General features: G+C 36.3%; 1 protein-coding gene across 1 annotated transcript in view; it reads left to right on the top strand.

Annotated features, from left to right (window-relative positions):
- MTTP (microsomal triglyceride transfer protein) overlaps window positions 1-18515 on the top strand; it is a 45836-nt gene that overhangs the window by 6140 nt on the left and 21181 nt on the right. The window contains exons 3-10 of the mRNA XM_024736130.1: window positions 1299-1442; window positions 7579-7686; window positions 8925-9041; window positions 9328-9467; window positions 11203-11353; window positions 13501-13658; window positions 16633-16801; window positions 17694-17801. Of these exons, the coding sequence (XP_024591898.1) occupies window positions 1299-1442; window positions 7579-7686; window positions 8925-9041; window positions 9328-9467; window positions 11203-11353; window positions 13501-13658; window positions 16633-16801; window positions 17694-17801 (1095 nt within the window). The remainder of the gene's footprint in view (window positions 1-1298; window positions 1443-7578; window positions 7687-8924; window positions 9042-9327; window positions 9468-11202; window positions 11354-13500; window positions 13659-16632; window positions 16802-17693; window positions 17802-18515) is intronic.

The following is an 18515-nucleotide window of genomic DNA, read 5'->3' as shown; positions in this document are numbered from 1 at the left end:
TCTTTCCAAATTGTTGAAGCAGGCAAATGAAGGTGTATACGGGTGAGTAACTGAAGTATGATGTCCAGTTCTATATGTCATACTAATAGGCACATTAAACTAGAATCCATTTGAAGTGTTCTGAAACTAAGGAGTCTAGAATCCATGTTATGTGTAAAGCAATCGAGACCACTCTAACTGAAGGAGATAAATTGTGACCTTCCAATTTTTCTGAGTTCCTTGATCCAACAGGTAAAATTACTAATGAGGGAGTAAACCTATTCTGCATTCTTCTTGAGGACAGAACGAGGTGCTCCCCTGAATGGCAGTGTTTGGTCAGTTATGATGCTTTAGAGTTAAGTGTTGACAAAGAGATTCAAATTATATGGCCTCTGGGGCCTGTTCCTGTTTCAATATATGGTGAGTCCACATTTGCTTTTCAAGGACCTAAAGGCAATACTTTCTCTAGTATAGTCAGTTCTCCTTCTACAAGTCAGTGTGAAACAGGTACACAGGACCAAGATTTGCTTCATTGTCACTGATAAGTAGTTACTGATATACTTTATAATGAGGTGTTACTGCAATACATTTATCAAGTGATCTTTGCTTCTTTGGTTGTCTCTAATAGCTGTGTGTGTTTTCCAAGTTGGATCAAAATTTTATCATCCACCTCACTAAGCCATTTCTCAATAGAACAGTATTTTGCAGAAAACATTCTGTACCTCTTTGTTCAGTAATCAGACTGTTCATTTTAATTTTGTATGTACAAATAAAGTACAGTGGAGCAGGGCTCCTTTCAAACAAATGGTACAGAAAGTGAAGAGAGCAGGCAGACAGCAGCAGTTCAAAATAAATGAAGAGAGTGACAATGACATAAAAGAGCTATCTTCTAGCCACAATTATTGTAGACTTGAAGTCACAGATTTCTTTTTTTTTTTAATTTTTAAAAACTTTTATTGGAGTATAGTTGATTTACAATGTTGTATTAGTTTCAGGTGTACAGCAAAGTGAATCAGTTATACATATATCCACTCTTTAAAAAAATTTTTTTTCCCATATAGGCCATTACAGAGTATTAGGTAGAGTTGAAGTCACAGATTGTCTTGATGTCAGTATTTTTACCTAATTCAAAAATCTAATTTTTAATACCTTCTCCATTCTTTTAAAGTTGATAATTAGGTCCTATGAATCATGAATTGAGAATGACAGAAGAAATTATGGCCAACCCTGTTTATTGCTTTACCATTTTATTTTCCAGGAGACTCTGATGGAAACAGACATAGGAAGTTTTTCTAATAGGTTTCTTTCCATGATTCCAGATAAAAGATGTAAACGTCGAAAATGTGAATCAACAGAGAGGAGAGAAGAGCATTTTCAAGGGAAAAAAGCCATCCCAAATCATAAGAAAGGAAAACTTGGAAGCTCTACAAAGACCTGTGCTCCTTCATCTAGTCCATGGAAAGGTAAAAGTGATTCTTGGAGTTTCACATTGTTTTTTCCAACTTCATATTTTTCTCTCCTTCAGTAGTTATTATTTTAGGTGATCATGGTGTTGCTACTTTTATGGAAAATGGAATTTTTCAAGAACTAATAAACAGAAGTTGCAAATTAAGTGTTTCAGAAGTAAATCAAGGCATCGGATTCACTTATATTTCCTAGCCATTTATGTTCCCTATTTTTATGAAAAATCTTTATATAGGAAGTATATGTTTATTGGTAAGAGACATAATTAAAAGGTACATTCCTTATTAAATTAGGAAGAATTCAAAAGATATTGTAACACAATAGGTCATCAGAGATGATTGGATAAATTCAGGAAAGTAGACAAATTATGAGAATGAAATGATCTAACTTAGATAAGTGATATTAACTTGTCATAAGAAATCAATAAGTGGATTAAGTACAAAATTGAAGCTTTTGAAGGGGTATGGCATTTCTAAGATAGAGTTGATTCTTTAGAAAAGCATTTAGATTATTTTATAGCTACAACTGAAAAGCATTTCATATGTTAAAGTAATGAATGGACACTATAATATACATTGGAAATTTGCTCTGAAAATTCTGTAACTGCATTTCTTACGGTTTGAGTCTAGTCTATTAAAATGGTCTTACTATGTTTGGAATTGAAAAGAAATTTTGATCTGTGAATGATCAAGTATTACATATGTGGGTTTATGAAAATTATAGATGTTATACTGACATGTATAAAAACATATTAGTATAAGATGAAAGCTTACTTTTAGGAACTGAAGTAGAAAAACAGAAAGGGATCATTATAGTTAAAACTACAAATCTCTAAAATTTCTCTAGATCCAAAATTTCTAGATTCAAACTAAAAGTGAAAACAAATACTTTAAAATATAAATTTCAGACATGAAATATTTTGCTATTCATGATGCTCATTTTTAATAAAGTACTAAAAAGGGGCTCACAAGAAGGATTATTATATCATCACTCTCCTGTAACCAAACATGAATCACCATTTCAAGAATCCTTCTCTTCCTTCTTCACTTGTGAAAATACTTACCATGCTTCAGGCTTTGCTTGCAGACCCTTTCTTTTACAAAGTTCCCACCCTTCTAGCCAGCTGGAAATAACCATCCCTCTTCAGAACCCTCTTAGCACTTTATAGCTCACTCATGCCCCTCATTACTTTCCTTTTGGTCATTTGTGTTCATTGCTAGATTATGGGTCTTGGTGGAGAAAATTGCTGTTCCTCTTGATATTCCAGCCCTTCTACTCCCTTCCTCCTCAAAGCAACCCAGAACCAAGCCTTGCACTGACCAACTTGGTGTTCTGAAAGCCTTTCCCAAACCCCATACTCCCCTGAGCTTATTTCTATCCAAGCATTTATCACAGTGTATTGTAATACTCTCTTTACTTGTCTACCATCTACATTCAGAGTAAGCTTCTCCTGGGTGGCAGTTGTGTCTTTATCTTGTATATTCAGCACCATGTTCATAGTGGGAACTCAATAAATGTTCGTAAATTAAAGGAATGAACAAATAAGGTTATATGGGGCTAAAATGAGTCAGACTTTGAGGAAGTCTGTGCCTATTGTTTGCTTAATAAAAGCTAAAACAGGGACTTCCCTGGTGGCACAGTGGGTAAGAATCTGCCTGCCAATGCAGGGCATGCGGGTTTGAGCCCTGGTCCGGGAAGATCCCACATGCCACGGAGCAACTAAGCCCATGTGCCACAACTGCTGAGCCTGTGCTCTAGAGCCTGTGAGCCATAATTACTGGGCCCACGTGCCACAACTACTGAAGCCTGTGTGCCTAGAGCCCGTGCTCTGCAACAAGAGAAGCCACCACAATGAGAAGCCCACACACCACAACGAAGAGTAGCCCCCGCTCGCTGCAACTAGAGAAAGCCCGTGCGCAGCAACAAAGACCCAACGCAGCCAAAAATAAATAAATTAATTAATTTAAAAAAAAAAAAAAAAAAGCTAAAACATACTTAGTGCTTAATGCCTGCACTGACTGAAGGCATTACATGAATTCTCTCTTTTTCCTCATGACAGCCCTAGGAAGCAGGTGCTACTTTTTGGTCCTCTTGTAATAGATGAGGAAACCAAAGTTAAGAGAAGTAAAGAAACTTGCCTAAGGTCACACAACTGGCAAGTGGTGGAGCTGGGATTTAAAACAGGTTTCTGTGCTGGAAACCTCTATATTTTACTGTCTTTTCGAGCTGGAATGTACTTGGGGAAAAAAAAATGTCAGGCTGCCTTGTAGTCTTCTTTTTATTCTTCACTGTGTCTATTAACTCACTTGGTTTTCATATAGCACAACTTTATTAACAACATGAAATACTGTTATTTTCATCTCTGGCCTTCCAATGTGGCAAGATGCTTGATTTATAAACTATTAATTGCATTTATAATCTTAACGACAAGCCAATTATTTTATAGCCCCTTGGGTAGCGGTTGAGTACAAAGTCTTTTGTTACACATACAAAAGCACTCAGTGCCCTCCCTGTTCAAAGGCTGGGATGGAGCTGCCACATCATTATTTCAGTGACTCCAACATGCCATTTCTACAGGAGCTATTACTTGTGATGATTTACTGTAGCTACAGGTCAAAGTACATTGTGGTATCTTTCAATTACACAATAAAGTACTTGTTGGAAAAAACATGACCCTGGAGACTAAGAAGCCACTTGGACTTTTTTAGCCACATCACTGTCAGGAAGATCATTATTTAAACTATCACTTCATTTTACTATGAGCGAAATTATGAAAGGGAAGACTGTACTGCTGTTTTCTCAAAGAGTATTTTCTATCCCAGGCTCAATTTAAGAAATTTCTGTGATTTCAAGGATACCCATCAGCATGTATTTTTGTCCTCCCAGAGCCCCCTGTTTTAAGCTCCCACATTTACATTGTAAAAGATATCTCATGGAAATACTTACATGCATATTTATTGCACATATTTTTTTTCCATGCCTACTTATCTCCCCTACTTAAATGTTTGGGTATGACTCTAATTTTATCTACAAATCATAGATGAAGTCGGAAATATGACAGTTTTCTGGTTAAGACTGACATGCAAAAGATGCCTCAAGTTACAGTGTTGAATGCTAATCCAATTAACTAGAATATTACCAGACTTCTATTTCTGGTTTTGGCTCAGTATTGATTACATTAGTCATGTGGCTGCCGAGTCTGTCCCTTATTTTGTGTTGTTCCTAGACATTGATTTGCTCTCTGAATCTGGCAGTGTGGCTCCTGTACACACACGGAACCTCCAAAAGATACGTGGCACCTTGAAAACCTTCTAATTCTTTATATATTTCTTCACTTGTCTGTTTTCCAATGTACCATTTCTTAGCTATGCTCTGTCTTAGATACATATGAAAGAGACATAGCTTCAGCTAAGTAGACCAGATAAAATGACTAATCTCTGTTTGCTGAGATCCTTTTTGTTTATTTTTGCTCTTTGACCAGTTAATGAAAATTCGCTTTCTCTTATTCTTAACGAATGTGTAAATTAAGGGAATGTATAGGAGTAATTTTTTCCTACGGAAAAGAAATGCATAATCCCTACTGATTCCAAGGGGAGATCGGCCCTCAAAATTATCCCAGAAGAGGCACTGAGTCTCCTTTCCCACAACCCACCCTTCTCCCTCTATGTTTAGTTTCCTTGGGTTCAGCTCTTAGTTTGTGACTAGTCTACGATGCTGCCGGTCTCTGGCAGTTTGGGAGACTGTGAATTTAGATAAGAGTCCTGTGCTCTTGGATGTTCAGAGCTCATTTCAGAACTGAATGAAGTAATCAGCTTTATGGCCTGAATATAATAAAACTTACTTAGTTCCTGTTGTGAAATAATGAATTTAAGATTATTGTTGTGTCAGCCGTGTGGATTAAACTTCCAAGTTCTGATATTTTATTATTATTTTCTGAATTATCAAAACCCTACTCGATTCTAACAGTTTTGACATTTAGCTAATATGGATACCAGTGCTGTCTTCACTTTGGATCTCATTGCTCTGCACTAAAGGAAGAGAATGTAGGCCCCAAATGTAGCAGGCAGACAAAGGAAAAAGAGACTTGTCCACTTTTCTAGTTCTAGGGAAACAATAAAAGCTAATAGAAGGAATGAAAAAAAATTTTTCTGTCTCACAGTTTATGTTGCTCAGCCTTCCAGGAAAAAATTCAGCATACCATTTTCTTAGGTATCTAGCAGTCAAGATCAAAAGAAGTAGGAGTAACAGGAGAGCATTTAACCTTATGCATAGTCTAAAGATTAAATTTGAGACCTGGGTTTCCTGAAATTTTAGGTGAAACTTTGTAACTAGTTCAGGCATATTTTGTAGCTTGGAAGCAAAGTGAGGATACTGATGATAGTACAAGCATTTTTCCCACTTAATGGCTCCTCTCACTTTCTGAAGTATTTAAGGCTCAGACCAAAAAAGTCACAGGCCTTAGGCATGTGTGTATTGCTACCAGTAAGCCCTTCTGACTGTGTATGGGCTCAAGCGATCCAGTTGTAAAGCTCTATTAGTCCTGATATTTGCAGATCCCACACTCCCAAATATTTGAAAAGAAATTTACACTATAATTCCTAAAAGGAAAGAAGACCTAGTTTACAAAATAGAACATCAGAAACTCAGCCTTGGTTCTGAGAAATTGCAAGTGATTTGTTTGAGAATATGATGCCATGGATTTTCAGACACTGAGATCACTATTCCAGTTCCTTTTTAAGCTGGACAAACACAATTCCAACATTTATAGGTTCATCCACTGTAATGACTAAAATTGTTTGCCAGATAAAGTACCTAATAAATCTATCACTAGGCAGAGTATATGTAGAAAATAAAAATAGAAAACTTGAGGCACTTGTTAGGATAATTCAGGCAAAGTATTTTCTTCTTCTAAGGGATGAGGGAGTTTTCATGTACACTAAATTGTTCAGATTGGTATTAATTGAATTTATTGCATAATGACTGAGCTTTCAGTTTTACTTGAGAAGTCATGGTTGGTTTTAAAGAGAAATAGGAAGGCATTCAGGATATTTCTGGTAGAAATGCCAGCTATAATTATCATAGACCTTGGGAATTTTTACAGGGAAGCTATGTCCAACCTCTCCATTTCTAAATCATGTGACATGTTTGGAGTCAAAACAGAGTAAAAAATGACAGCCTATTTTCCAGAAAATGCTTTGTATTTTTATCCTTGTTTCCTAAACATGAGCTAAATGTTCAAAATGGTATGAGACATCGTTATTACCTCTGTGCCTAGAAATCTCAAGGATGAAACAAAGCTAAGATAAGCCATTTACTAGTGCAGCCAAATCACACTCACCTTCCTCATTCCAACCTCTTTTTCCCACCTTCTGAAGAGAAACTCAAAGCAGCGCGTGGGGCAGGCCATGCAGTGTTAGCACCCTAAACCTCAAGTCTTCCGACCTTGTATGTCTCCTTATACCCAAGGCCAACATGAATGCTGTGGAGGGCAGAACATCAATCCTGTGGAATTTTTTTTTTTTTTTTGACTGGGGCACGAACCCGCGTCGCCTGCATCGGCAGGCGGACTCTCGACCACTGCGCCACCAGGGAAGCCCGATCCTGTGGAATTTTGACCATGGGCATTTTGGCCACGTGTGGGCCCGTATCATAGCCCTTAGAGGCTGTACTGCCTCAGGAGTCTCAAGCATGGGGATTGCCATTCTCTTCCAAGAATCGATTTCTTTGATGTTATTTTAAACCTTGGTTAGTTTTTGTTTCAAGCAGAATCACAGGTAGAGAATACATTGACATGTTTGAAGAGAATGTTCCTGATTTCTCTTCCTTGGGCAATCCTTGTTTTCACAGAAATCCCACCCCGTATCGGTGCTCTCTTTCCTTCCCTATGTTACGCTCATCATATTTAGAGCCTTCATTAAAAGTCTCCTGAAATGTCGTATTTGGACAGTCTAGCTTCTTAGAAATGTAAATAGCTTCTTTTCACAAAAAAAAGAAGTCCCAGCTTTGGACTAACAGATCTCTTTCTCCCAGAATTGATAGGGGGTGAGAATCTAACCTTCCCTGCTATTTATTTAACCAAATCTGGTAAATGATGCATTTTTGCTCTATTTATGCTTGTCCTTTTTTTTTGCCTAGGTCAAAGAGTTCTACTCCTATCAAAATGAACCAATAGCCATAGAAAATCTCAAGAGAGGCCTGGCTAGTCTATTTCAGATGCAGTTAAACTCTGGAACTACCAATGAGGTACTTACTAATATTATTAAGGATCCAGAAACGTATTTGTCAATAAAGTTACCAAAATTGTTTATATGGGTTTCTATCTGCAGAAATTCTTAGAATTTAAAATCTTTTTTAAATTCTAAAATCTAAAAGATTCTAAAATCTTTTCTTAGGTAATGCTTAGAAAAGATGACTTGGGTGGTTATCTCATTTACATATGAAACGAATTGCCGTTTACCCCAATTTGTATTTGAATACAAGGTAGAGGGAATTAGAATAAGTCATACTGAAGAGACCTATAGAATGACAGAATGATAGAGATGCAAAAAACCTTGGAGGATATTCCAGTGGTATCACTGTGCATCACTATCCCATGGGGAGCTTATTAAAAATTCCCTGGATTCACTGCAGAGATTCTGATTAAGTAGATTAGCATCTGTATTTTAACAGTTTCTCAGCTAATGTAGATGCATTGTCAGTTGGAGGAACCACTGGTCTATACAAACCCTCTTCATTTTATAGATGAAGAAACCGAGGTTGAACTAGGGAAGTTGAGTGACTCCTTCAGTACCATACTTGGAGTCAAAAGCAAAGCTGAGTCCAAGTTTTCTTGTCTGAATTCAGCCAGTCCATCAGTGGGTGAGAAAATCTGATGGCAAGGCCGGGCCAAGGGAATGCTGGTTAGCTTTCTAGAATGAAGACTGGGGGTGGTGCTTGTAGAGTCCAGAGGGAAGACTCAGAGATGCTAAACTGAGTCTGTACTGAGATACATTTGCCTACATTCAAACTGTTGATGTGACTTATAATGAGTTGAATTAATCCCACAGGTTTTTAAGGATTTCGAATCATACTCAGCTCATCAAAGCATGTGAGCACACACACACACACATGCACACGTACACGCAGCCTACATACAGCATTAAAAGTCAATTCCCCTTGCCACGTAATTACCCATTTACGAGAGGTTTTGATTATGACCAGGCCATTTGTCCAGTTCCTATTAGACATTAGAGAGAAGTAGGAAATCCTTTATTATTCCTGGGGCAATATGAAGGCACTCATAAGACTCAAACAAAGGGAATGGAAAAGAATCCACACGCTGCAGGAAACACTGAATTCTTCTGCCTTCCTAGCTTGTCAGCCTGGGCAGAAAGTCAGTCCCCCATGACATATTAGAACCCCAATTTTCAAGCCACTTCCCACTGGAATTCAAATGGTCCATGTGAGAATCCCAAACATTGTATTTTTGCTTTTCTTTTTAGATAGATATCTCTGGAGATTGTAAAGTGACCTACCAGGCTCATCAAGATAAGGTGGTCAAAATCAAGGCCTTGGATTCATGCAAATCAGAGAGTTCTGGATTTACAACCCAAAATCCGGTATGCTTGCTATTACTTTCTTTGAGGCAACCAAGTAATTACCTTTTGTAGAGATTATTTTAAAATAATAGGTGAATAAGGTAACAATATAATTTGGGAACATTTATAATTTTTAGTTTAGGCTATTAATTTTGTATAATATCAAATGAATAGGTTTATCTTAATATATTGTAGGTTTGGGTGACGGGGAAGTTCTTGTGAAGATGAAAAGATAATTCACTATTTGGCTTGATTCAAAGATAAAAAGCTAATTACTTGTTACAACCACATATATTTATTTATTTAGGTCTTGGGTGTCACTTCGAAAGCCACATCTGTCACTACCTATAAGATAGAAGACAGCTTTGTTGTAGCTGTGCTCGCAGAAGAGATACATGCTTTGAGGCTGAATTTTCTACAAACAATTGCAGGCAAAATATTATCAAAGTAAGATAATGTTAGAATTTAAGTTTTCTTTACTGTTCTTTGATGTATTATTATACTTGGTTTAAAAAAATATATGTGTGTATATACACGCACATGTATATGTAGTGCTTCCTCATTTTGACTGAGTTCTTTTAAAACAGTGATTATGTCTGTTCATCTTTATTTTTCATATTATCTACAGTAATATATGGCATGTAATAAATACTTAATGTTTTTAAATAGAATTTCATTAAAAATAAATTGTTAATTGAATAGAATTTAAATTTTGAAAAGGCAAACTACTTGATTCATTCTCATTTATTTTCTAATTTCTCTGTCAAATGATTTTAATGTTAAGCGTTAAAAAATGGTGGCATTTGTGAGTTCTCGCCTCAAGATTATTTTTTGTTATGGTTGTTAATAAACACAGAAAAGTTCCATACTAAAGTGATGTGACAGAATTTTTGATGTGATTTATAGTACTTACATATTCGAGCCTATTATTTCAACTGGAGAAAATTTCTCTGGTCAGAATAGTTCTCACAGGCTAAAGAACTAGAATTTCAAATCTAAGAGTATGTATTATTTTCAAATTTTAATTCAGAAGAACATCTCTAGCATTAAGTGTTAGTTTTATCTTATGTCATTTTTTCTCAAATGTTTCTTCTGAAGTAGCCCTAATGTCAGAGGTACATGGTTGCAAAATCTTGGGAGAAATCCTTCAAACCATAAATGCTTGAAATTTTATTGAAGTCTCCTCTGGATTAGAACCTTGTGTTCTACTTTGTACTGTATCCATATTGTTTTCATATAAAATTAATATTTTTAATTACTTAGGTTTATCAGGTTTCCATTGCTCTATAACACACCACTCCAAACTTAGTGGTATAAAAAAACAACAATTGCTTTATTATTCTCACTCATAATCCTGGCACTTGCCTTGGTCCTGCTAGGCATGCCTCTCTTGGTGTCTGTTGGGCAGTTGCAGACAGTCACTGACCAGAGATGGTTCAAAGGCTGCTCCCTCACCTATCTGGTGTCTGGGCTGGGAGACTCAAACTACTGAGGCTCCTTATGCATCTCTGTTTATTTCCATGTGGCCTCTCAACATGGCAGGTTTGGGTAGCCAGACTTCTTACATGGCAGCTCAATTCTCTCAAGGTATGTGCTGCTAGCATGCCAGATGAAATCTGAATTCCCTTTTATGACTTAGCCTTACAAGCCACATATTGAAACTTCTACTGTTCTCTGTGAGTCGGGGCAGTCACAGAGTCCTGTCCACGTTCAAGGAGAGGGATGTAGATTCCACCTCTTAAAGGGAGAGAGGCAAGCTTCTGAAAGAGCATATCAGATAAAAATATTATTGAGGCCAGTTTTGGAAAACAAGGTTTCCTAATTGTCTTAGTTAATAAGTGAAACATGGTTGTACTGAAGACATCATTTTCAGAGAGCTGGGCTAAATCCAAAAGAGGTAACATCACATATCCAGGCAAATTTTCTTTCCTATAGTCTCTTGTCATAATATTTTTACACTCCAGACTTAAATTTTCAAATCTTTGAGTAAAATTGTTGCTCCAGAAAAATTTCATAATTTTCTTGAGGTTTCTGTTACTGCTGGAGATATCACTGTTTGAAAGACATGACCTTACAGAATTTGAATAAATTAGTATCTTGTTTGCCAAAAGAATGACAACTAGTAGCTTGTTCACTCAAATGGATGCTGCTAATGCGACATTTCTCTTCCTTGGCTATTCAGGCAGAAATTAGAGCTGAAGACAACAGAAGCAGGCCCAAGACTGATGCCTGGGAAGCAGGTTGCTGCCATCATTAAAGCAATTGATTCGAAATACACGGCCATTCCCATTGTGGGCCAGGTCTTTGAGAGCGAGTGCAAAGGATGCCCTTCTGTAAGTGTGAACAACTGCGTTGTGTGGCCAAATCATGGAATAATCATGGCTTAAAGTTCTGTTTTCCTTTTGTCTCCAATGGAAGCTTCAGTTAATTTGTAAAGAAAGTTTACAAAGAACTACCAGCCACCACTGAGTTATAATGGCAGTAGCCTAATAATATGCACCCAAGGTGATGCATAATATAACAATAATTAACCAATGATTACCATCCACTCATTTCAAATAAAAAATGTTATGACTTAAGGAGAGCTTCCTCAGAGCAGCACTTAGAATGCAGTGGGGATAAGGACCTCATGAAGTTAAGGGGAAGCATGGCATCAAGAGCACAGACAGGGGTCTGAATCCTGAAAGTTCCGCCATTTGGTAGTAATATGTCCACAGGTGAAACGGTTTACTGACCTCAGTGTTCTGAGAATTGCTGTGAGGACTAAAAAAGGATACCAAACTCTTTGCCTAAATTGGGAACACTGATTTACCATGCCCCAACCTCCCTTACAGTTACAGCCAGAAATGAGATAGCACATCCCCAAGGCAAAGTGTAGATCATCTCGTAACATTTGTAATCCAGCAAAGAGAAATTTCATTTATTGCATGAATCATTTGTGATGTATGGCCACAGATATGACTCTGGGTTCCAGCATTTCCTAATACTTCACGTCTTGTCAGGAGAGCAAACCCTTGGCTTCAGGCTCTGTTTGTATCTACCAGAAGATGCTCTACCCTTGGCTATTATTAGTGTTGAGAAAAGTAGACACATCAAGGACTAATACCATAATTTGCTTAAAGTGTGAGGCACTAATTCCTTGCTAGTTTCGCAAATATACCAAAATTGAATTAAGGGAAAAACAAAATGAGACAAAAAAAGTAATTGTTCTCACACTTGGTTTTTTCTTTTGTTTCTCTTCCATAAATCATCTCATGTTCTGGTGTAATTTTCTAATGTCATATGAGATGGAAATTATTTAGAAAGTTGACTAATGAAACGAATCATCTTTTCTTATGCTGTTAATTTCTCCCCCTACAGTTTTCCGACATTATGAGCCATCTAAGATTTTTCTTAACTATTTCTTCATTATTATGGGAAAGGTTTATGTCTTTGAGGAATTTGTTTTCCAACTTCAGTATAATGTCACCAGTGCAACCCTTTAAAGAAAAAAAAAAAATCTGACTTCACATTGATATGCTTTCTGCCCTCAGAAATGACCCAGTAAATCTTTAGCTAAGTACAACTGGAATTTTGTTTTGGAATATTCTCTTAAGATTAGGTAACCAAAAGGGACTTGAAAAAAGAGCAAAATATATATCTGTTGCTTATTGGAAGGAATGAGTAATTTAAAAACTGGCAGCATGGACATTATTCAGAGTTAGAGGTCACTGATGAGATTTAATACATTCTTTTACAACTGGGGAAAAGTGGTAAACTATGAAAAATAAGTTTTTAGCTTATTTCTAAGCCAAAGGATGTCATTAATTAGAACTATTTACTATTTTTAAAACCACAGTAGCATAATGATGGCGTATGTGAGAATTACCTTTATCTAAATAATACTCTACTTAACACGGATATATGAAATGAACAGTTCCGACCCCAGCAATATGTTTTACTATTGTTTGCAAACTATTTACTATTGTTTGCATCTCATACAGCAGTAAAATAAAGAGAATAGGGAGCTCAAATTATTACAGAAACTGGTTTTCAGTAAGGTTCCACTGCATAAGGAACCTGATACAATTCTTCAGCAGTTCTGATTTTTTCCCCTCCAGAATATCCTGTTGTTAATGAAATTTTGGCATCGTTTCACTCTGGTAGTCAAAGTCTGGCCTCACATAGAATTCCCTTGTTGTAACCATGGAATGACCCATATGCCCAGAAGCTTGAGGTCCTTTGAGCTAAGTGCTAATAGACAAAGACAGTCCTCCTACAGGGGAATTGTACACAGAGTCAGCAGGCCTCTGTGTCAGCCTCTGAGAGCCACAGGAGTGTGGTATGGACAGGGGGCGATCAGATATATTGAGGTAAGACACAAAAAGCTTCTTTGGCTTGTCAGATACAAAGGAAAGTTTATGTCTGGAAAGAACATCCTTTGTAAGTGTGGATGTTCAGAATTATGAATGTGGTATGGGCCTGCGGCCATGTTTTGCAGCTCTCGGAGCACTGGCAGTCCATCAGAAAACACCTGCAGCCTGACAACCTCTCCAAAGCTGAGGCTGTCAGAAGCTTCCTGACCTTTATTAAGCACCTCAGGACTGCAAAGAAAGAAGAGATCCTCCAAATCCTAAAGGCTGAAAACAAGGAAGTACTGTAAGTGCCCTGAACATTGTGTGGGGTTGTCTGTGGGAAAGCATTACTGGGTTATTGTTTATTAAGCAAGTAAGATCTCTTTTTAACCAACTGCCTCACCTTCCAATCAATTGTTTTGTTGTTTTGTGTTTTCATTGAACAGTTATACCTCAGTGCAGTAATGCAGTGGTTAATTGACCAGACATGCAATAACAAGTTTTCAGTAGTGACTCAGAGTGAACATTGTTTTTTGAGTATTCATGAGTTTACATCAGGTCTGGATTGGTACATAGATGGGGGGGCAGGGCTTCATTGTGACACCACGGTGCATGTGCTGCCTCACTGTTGTGAAATTGTGTTCCCTAGCTATTCATTTACACTCGAAAAGATTTCAGAGTTGATTATAAAAACAAAAAACGAATATGATTTTTTCAGTTGAAAATGTGCTTTCATTTTTATGTGATCATCCCCATTGCAGCCGTGTTTTAAAAAGAAAATTGAGTACTGAGGTACACAGCCAAAAGAATCCAGAGAAAAGAAATATGTACATTATTTGAATATTTGATGAGAGAATGCTTTATTTGACATACACCGTAAAGAGAGTTGACTTAATTACCAAATTTACTTTGTAAATACAAATACACTTTCTAAGTAAAAGTGTTTTGGTCTTGTAATGTAAAATTTGTCTGTAACTACAAATTCAACCATATGACACTAATTATCCTAACTGATGATATACAACATGGCTCAATTAATTTGACAAACAGTGGAAACTAGCCATTAAGATAATAAAAAGTAGAAAGTGGCCAAGTTACACACGCGCATGTACACACACACACATACACACACACACAGAGCAGCAGTAGTCACTGAGTTCAAGGGACTCAATTACCCAAGAATAAGAGAATTTAGTTTTTTTTCTGAGAAGTCTGTTTATTCTAGATTGTATTTGTTATTTACTCATCTTGAGGACATTAAAAAAATTGATATGAATTCCATATGACAAACCAGAATTTAGTTGGATACTATCTTCAAAAATAAATATCTAAACCAGAAGTTAAGTATATGCAAAATCATAAATTCTTAGACTGTTTTAATCATAGAACTTAGGAAAAATATATTTTAGAGTGACTTATCTTTTTATCAAAAACAAAAATATGACAAGAATAGTGCAAAAATTAGCTATTTAGAACAGAGATTACACTAAGCCTTAGCCTATTTGTATCCTAAAAATTTTAAGGTGGCAATAATTTGTATGATGTAGTTTCTAAATCAGGTTATTTACGCAATATTGTACCATATCATAGGTAACACGCACGTAACGTAGTACGGTAGAAAAGATACTAGGATGCACTAATATCAGAAGACCTAGTTTTAAATTCTGACTTCCAACAGCATACAACCTTGAAGTAGGTCATTTACATTTAGCTTCCCTGAGCCTCACTTTCAACATCTGTAAAATACAGAGAATAGTTCCTTCTATTTATTGTAGGATAGTGAAAGTCAGTGTGGTGGAATGTAACATCTCCCGAAGTTTTTATTATGTGTATCTTATAACTTATAGAATATTAACAAGTATGCCAAGAGGAAAGGCTTCTGTGAGCAACTGAGTTTGAAAAACACTGGGAGAAACCAAGTTAAACAGTTCTCTGCTACAGAAATATCCAGCATCTTTAATCTGATAATATTATGTATAAGTTTCCTTAAACATATTTCAAACTTACACGACTTTGAAAATCCCTTTTCTTAAAGCATTTGGTAGGACTAGTATTGCATGAAAAACACTTTAGGAAACACTGTAATTAAAGACCGTGTACTCCAGTCAGAAAAACCTGAGTTCCAATCCTAGCTATATTTTTACCAGCTATGGACCTTGAACAAATGACTGGATATCTCTGTTTCTTTATATATAAGGGAGAATATTAGTATTAAACTGACAGAGATGTTCAGTGAGGTGATGGTATTAATACCAGCATATATTTATTGAACGTTTACAATGTGCCAAGCACTATTCTAAGTGTTTTACATAGATCATGTAATTTAATCCTCTCAACAATCCTAAAATAACTACTGTTTTTAGCCCCATGTTACGGATGAAGAATTTAAAGCAAAAAGAGGTTGCACACCTAAAATTTCTAGTGCAATAATAGACACTTAATAAGTATTACCTCTCTCTCAGTTTGCTTCATTCACTAGGCTTTTTGTTAGGATCAAAATGGTATAGTGCAAGAATATCTTTTTTAAAAAGTATAACATATTAAATACATGTATGGTATGTTATGTGAATGTGGAATAAAATATATATCAATACATACCTAATATGTTCATTAGTATGGCAACTAGTTTCAGAAATTTTACCATCCCAAGACTCGGCCAACAAAAGATTCTTGATGAGTAGAATATGTAACTAGCACTTTCCTGCAGGAGTTTTGCTCTGCTCACAACTAACCATTGTGGTTGAACTTGAACTATACCATGGTACTTTTTATTTTTTAAAAAATGAGCAAAAACGTCTCTCTTGGATATAAATGAAAGTTTAAAGAGTGTCCCACCTTTCCATTAAATAATACTGCCCTAGTTAAGTTATGTATTTGAGAAATGTATATATTTTCAAAGCTAATTAGAGAAATAATTGATTTGGGGGAACATAGCTTTTATATATGACCCATACAGAAAAGTTTGAACCTAATTTATAATATTATTTATATGATTTTATTTATAAATCTCCAAATTATATTTGGCTTAGGCTAATACAGTAAAATTAATTTGTATATTCTGATTATACATTGAGGAGAAAGAAGGGAGTTAAGGGAGAGATTTCAAATAAAAGGGGGAAGGATCTTTGGTGAAAGTCATTCATTTTTCTTTTGTTTAAATACAAAATTTTTCACTTCTTTAGGAAATGTAAACCAATGGGGTCTATGAATGGTAGCGATTCAAAATAATTTCTTAAGCACCCTAAACATTGATATCCATGACCATGCCTTTTTTGTAGACCCCAGCTGGTGGATGCTGTCACCTCTGCTCAGACCCCAGACTCATTAGATGCCATTTTGGACTTTTTGGATTTCAAAAGTGACAGTAGCATTATCCTCCAGGAGAGGTTTCTCTATGCCTGTGGATTTGCCTCCCATCCTGATGAAGAACTCCTGAGAGCCCTCGTTGTAAGTCAAATGGAAACTGCAAAAATAAAGGCTCTGGGCTGCTCTTAGGAATCTAGGCAGTAATTAAATTTGCTAGCATCAGAATACAGGCTGAAATACAGCCTTCTGATTATTCATATTCAAATTCCTTTGGACTATTTTCTTTCTGTTAATCATTAACTGTACAGTAGATTATTTCGCATAGTGTCTTCTTTGTAATTCCTCTAAATAACTTAAACTATACTTTATGGAAATTTAAAGATTGTGTTCACCTATCATGTAATGTAACATAGGACAAAATTTCAGAGGGGAGAAGTCTTGATTATGCTTCAAAATTTGATTTTAAAAGATGTATTTTGACCTCAAAAATCTTCATGGTATTTGATGTACAGTACATTGTATAATGTATAATCTTATACATGTTATATACATATATATATAAGATAAAATTCTTCTGATATTAAAAATTATATTGGAAGCAAAAGCTAGAGTTCTCTTGGATCCAAGGTTTAAAATCAAAAAGTGTACTTATTCACTTATGATTTAGGGGAATAGTTCATAATCTTTTTAGAAAATGGGTTTGTTTGAAAAATCTGATACCCATACATAAAATTACCCATACATAAAATTTTACAGACCATTTTTTGGATTCACTGACCCAATGAGCCCAGTCCATAAACCTCTCAGGACTTCACAGACCCACGTTAAAAATACCTGAAAGAACTCTAAGACTTTTCAACCCAAAGCTAGATAGTGAATTTGTAAGTGTCCCCAAAGCAAAATTCAGAGTTTGCAACCTAGGAACATAAAAACAATTTCCTCAGACTTTGGCTACTTTGTTTCTTTACTTAAAATATCCCTTGGAAGTGTCTAAATGTTTTGGTAACCTATTTTATCCTTGTTTGGTTAATAGAGTAAGTTCAAAGGTTCCTTTGGGAGCAATGACATCAGAGAATCCGTTATGATCATCATTGGGGCCCTTGTCAGGAAGCTGTGTCAGAATGAAGGCTGCAAACTCAAAGTAAGTGCAAATCCAATCTCATTTACCGTATCTATAGTTCCGGACCAATCTATTTAACATTTACCGTGCTGCCCACCATTGGGGCAGAAATCAAATTTGTATGGTTTTTATGACATCAAAGGACTATGACTTCTTATATTTTTCAATTTCCATAATTATTTGAGTTGGCTGGTTTACTTCAGCAATCATATATCAAATATCTTGGCTAAACACAAAACTCACATATAAAAACATCCATTCAGTAGTATTTAATGAGTGTTTACTCTGTGCTAGGCATTATGCTAATGCCTTAATATAAAGATACATAAAACATTCTACCATCCTCAAAGAACTCCTAGTCTGTTTATCAAATGTAAACAGATAAATAATAATATTGAAATATAGAAAGAGTGCTCTGGGGCTTCCCTGGTGGTGCAGTGGTTAAGAATCTGCCTGCCGTTGCAGGGGACATGGGTTCGAGCCCTAGTCTGGGAAGATCCCACATGCCCCAGAGCAACTAGGCCCACGCGCCACAACTACTGAGCCTGCGCTCTAGAGCCCGCAGGCCACAACTACTGAGGTCCACGTGCCTAGAGCCTGTGCTCCGCAACAAGAGAAGCCACCGCAATGAGAAGCACCGCAATGAAGAGTAACCCCCACTAGCCGCAGCTAGAGAAAGCCTACACGCAGCAACAAACACCCAACACAGACAAAAATAAATTAAAAAAAAAAAAA

Source organism: Neophocaena asiaeorientalis, unplaced genomic scaffold (assembly GCF_003031525.2).
Source record: "Neophocaena asiaeorientalis asiaeorientalis breed wild unplaced genomic scaffold, Neophocaena_asiaeorientalis_V1.1 scaffold7, whole genome shotgun sequence".
NCBI classification, from domain to species: Eukaryota; Metazoa; Chordata; class Mammalia; order Artiodactyla; family Phocoenidae; genus Neophocaena; species Neophocaena asiaeorientalis.
Note: the sequence above shows the minus strand (reverse complement) of the source record. Positions and strands in the feature narration are given on the sequence as shown.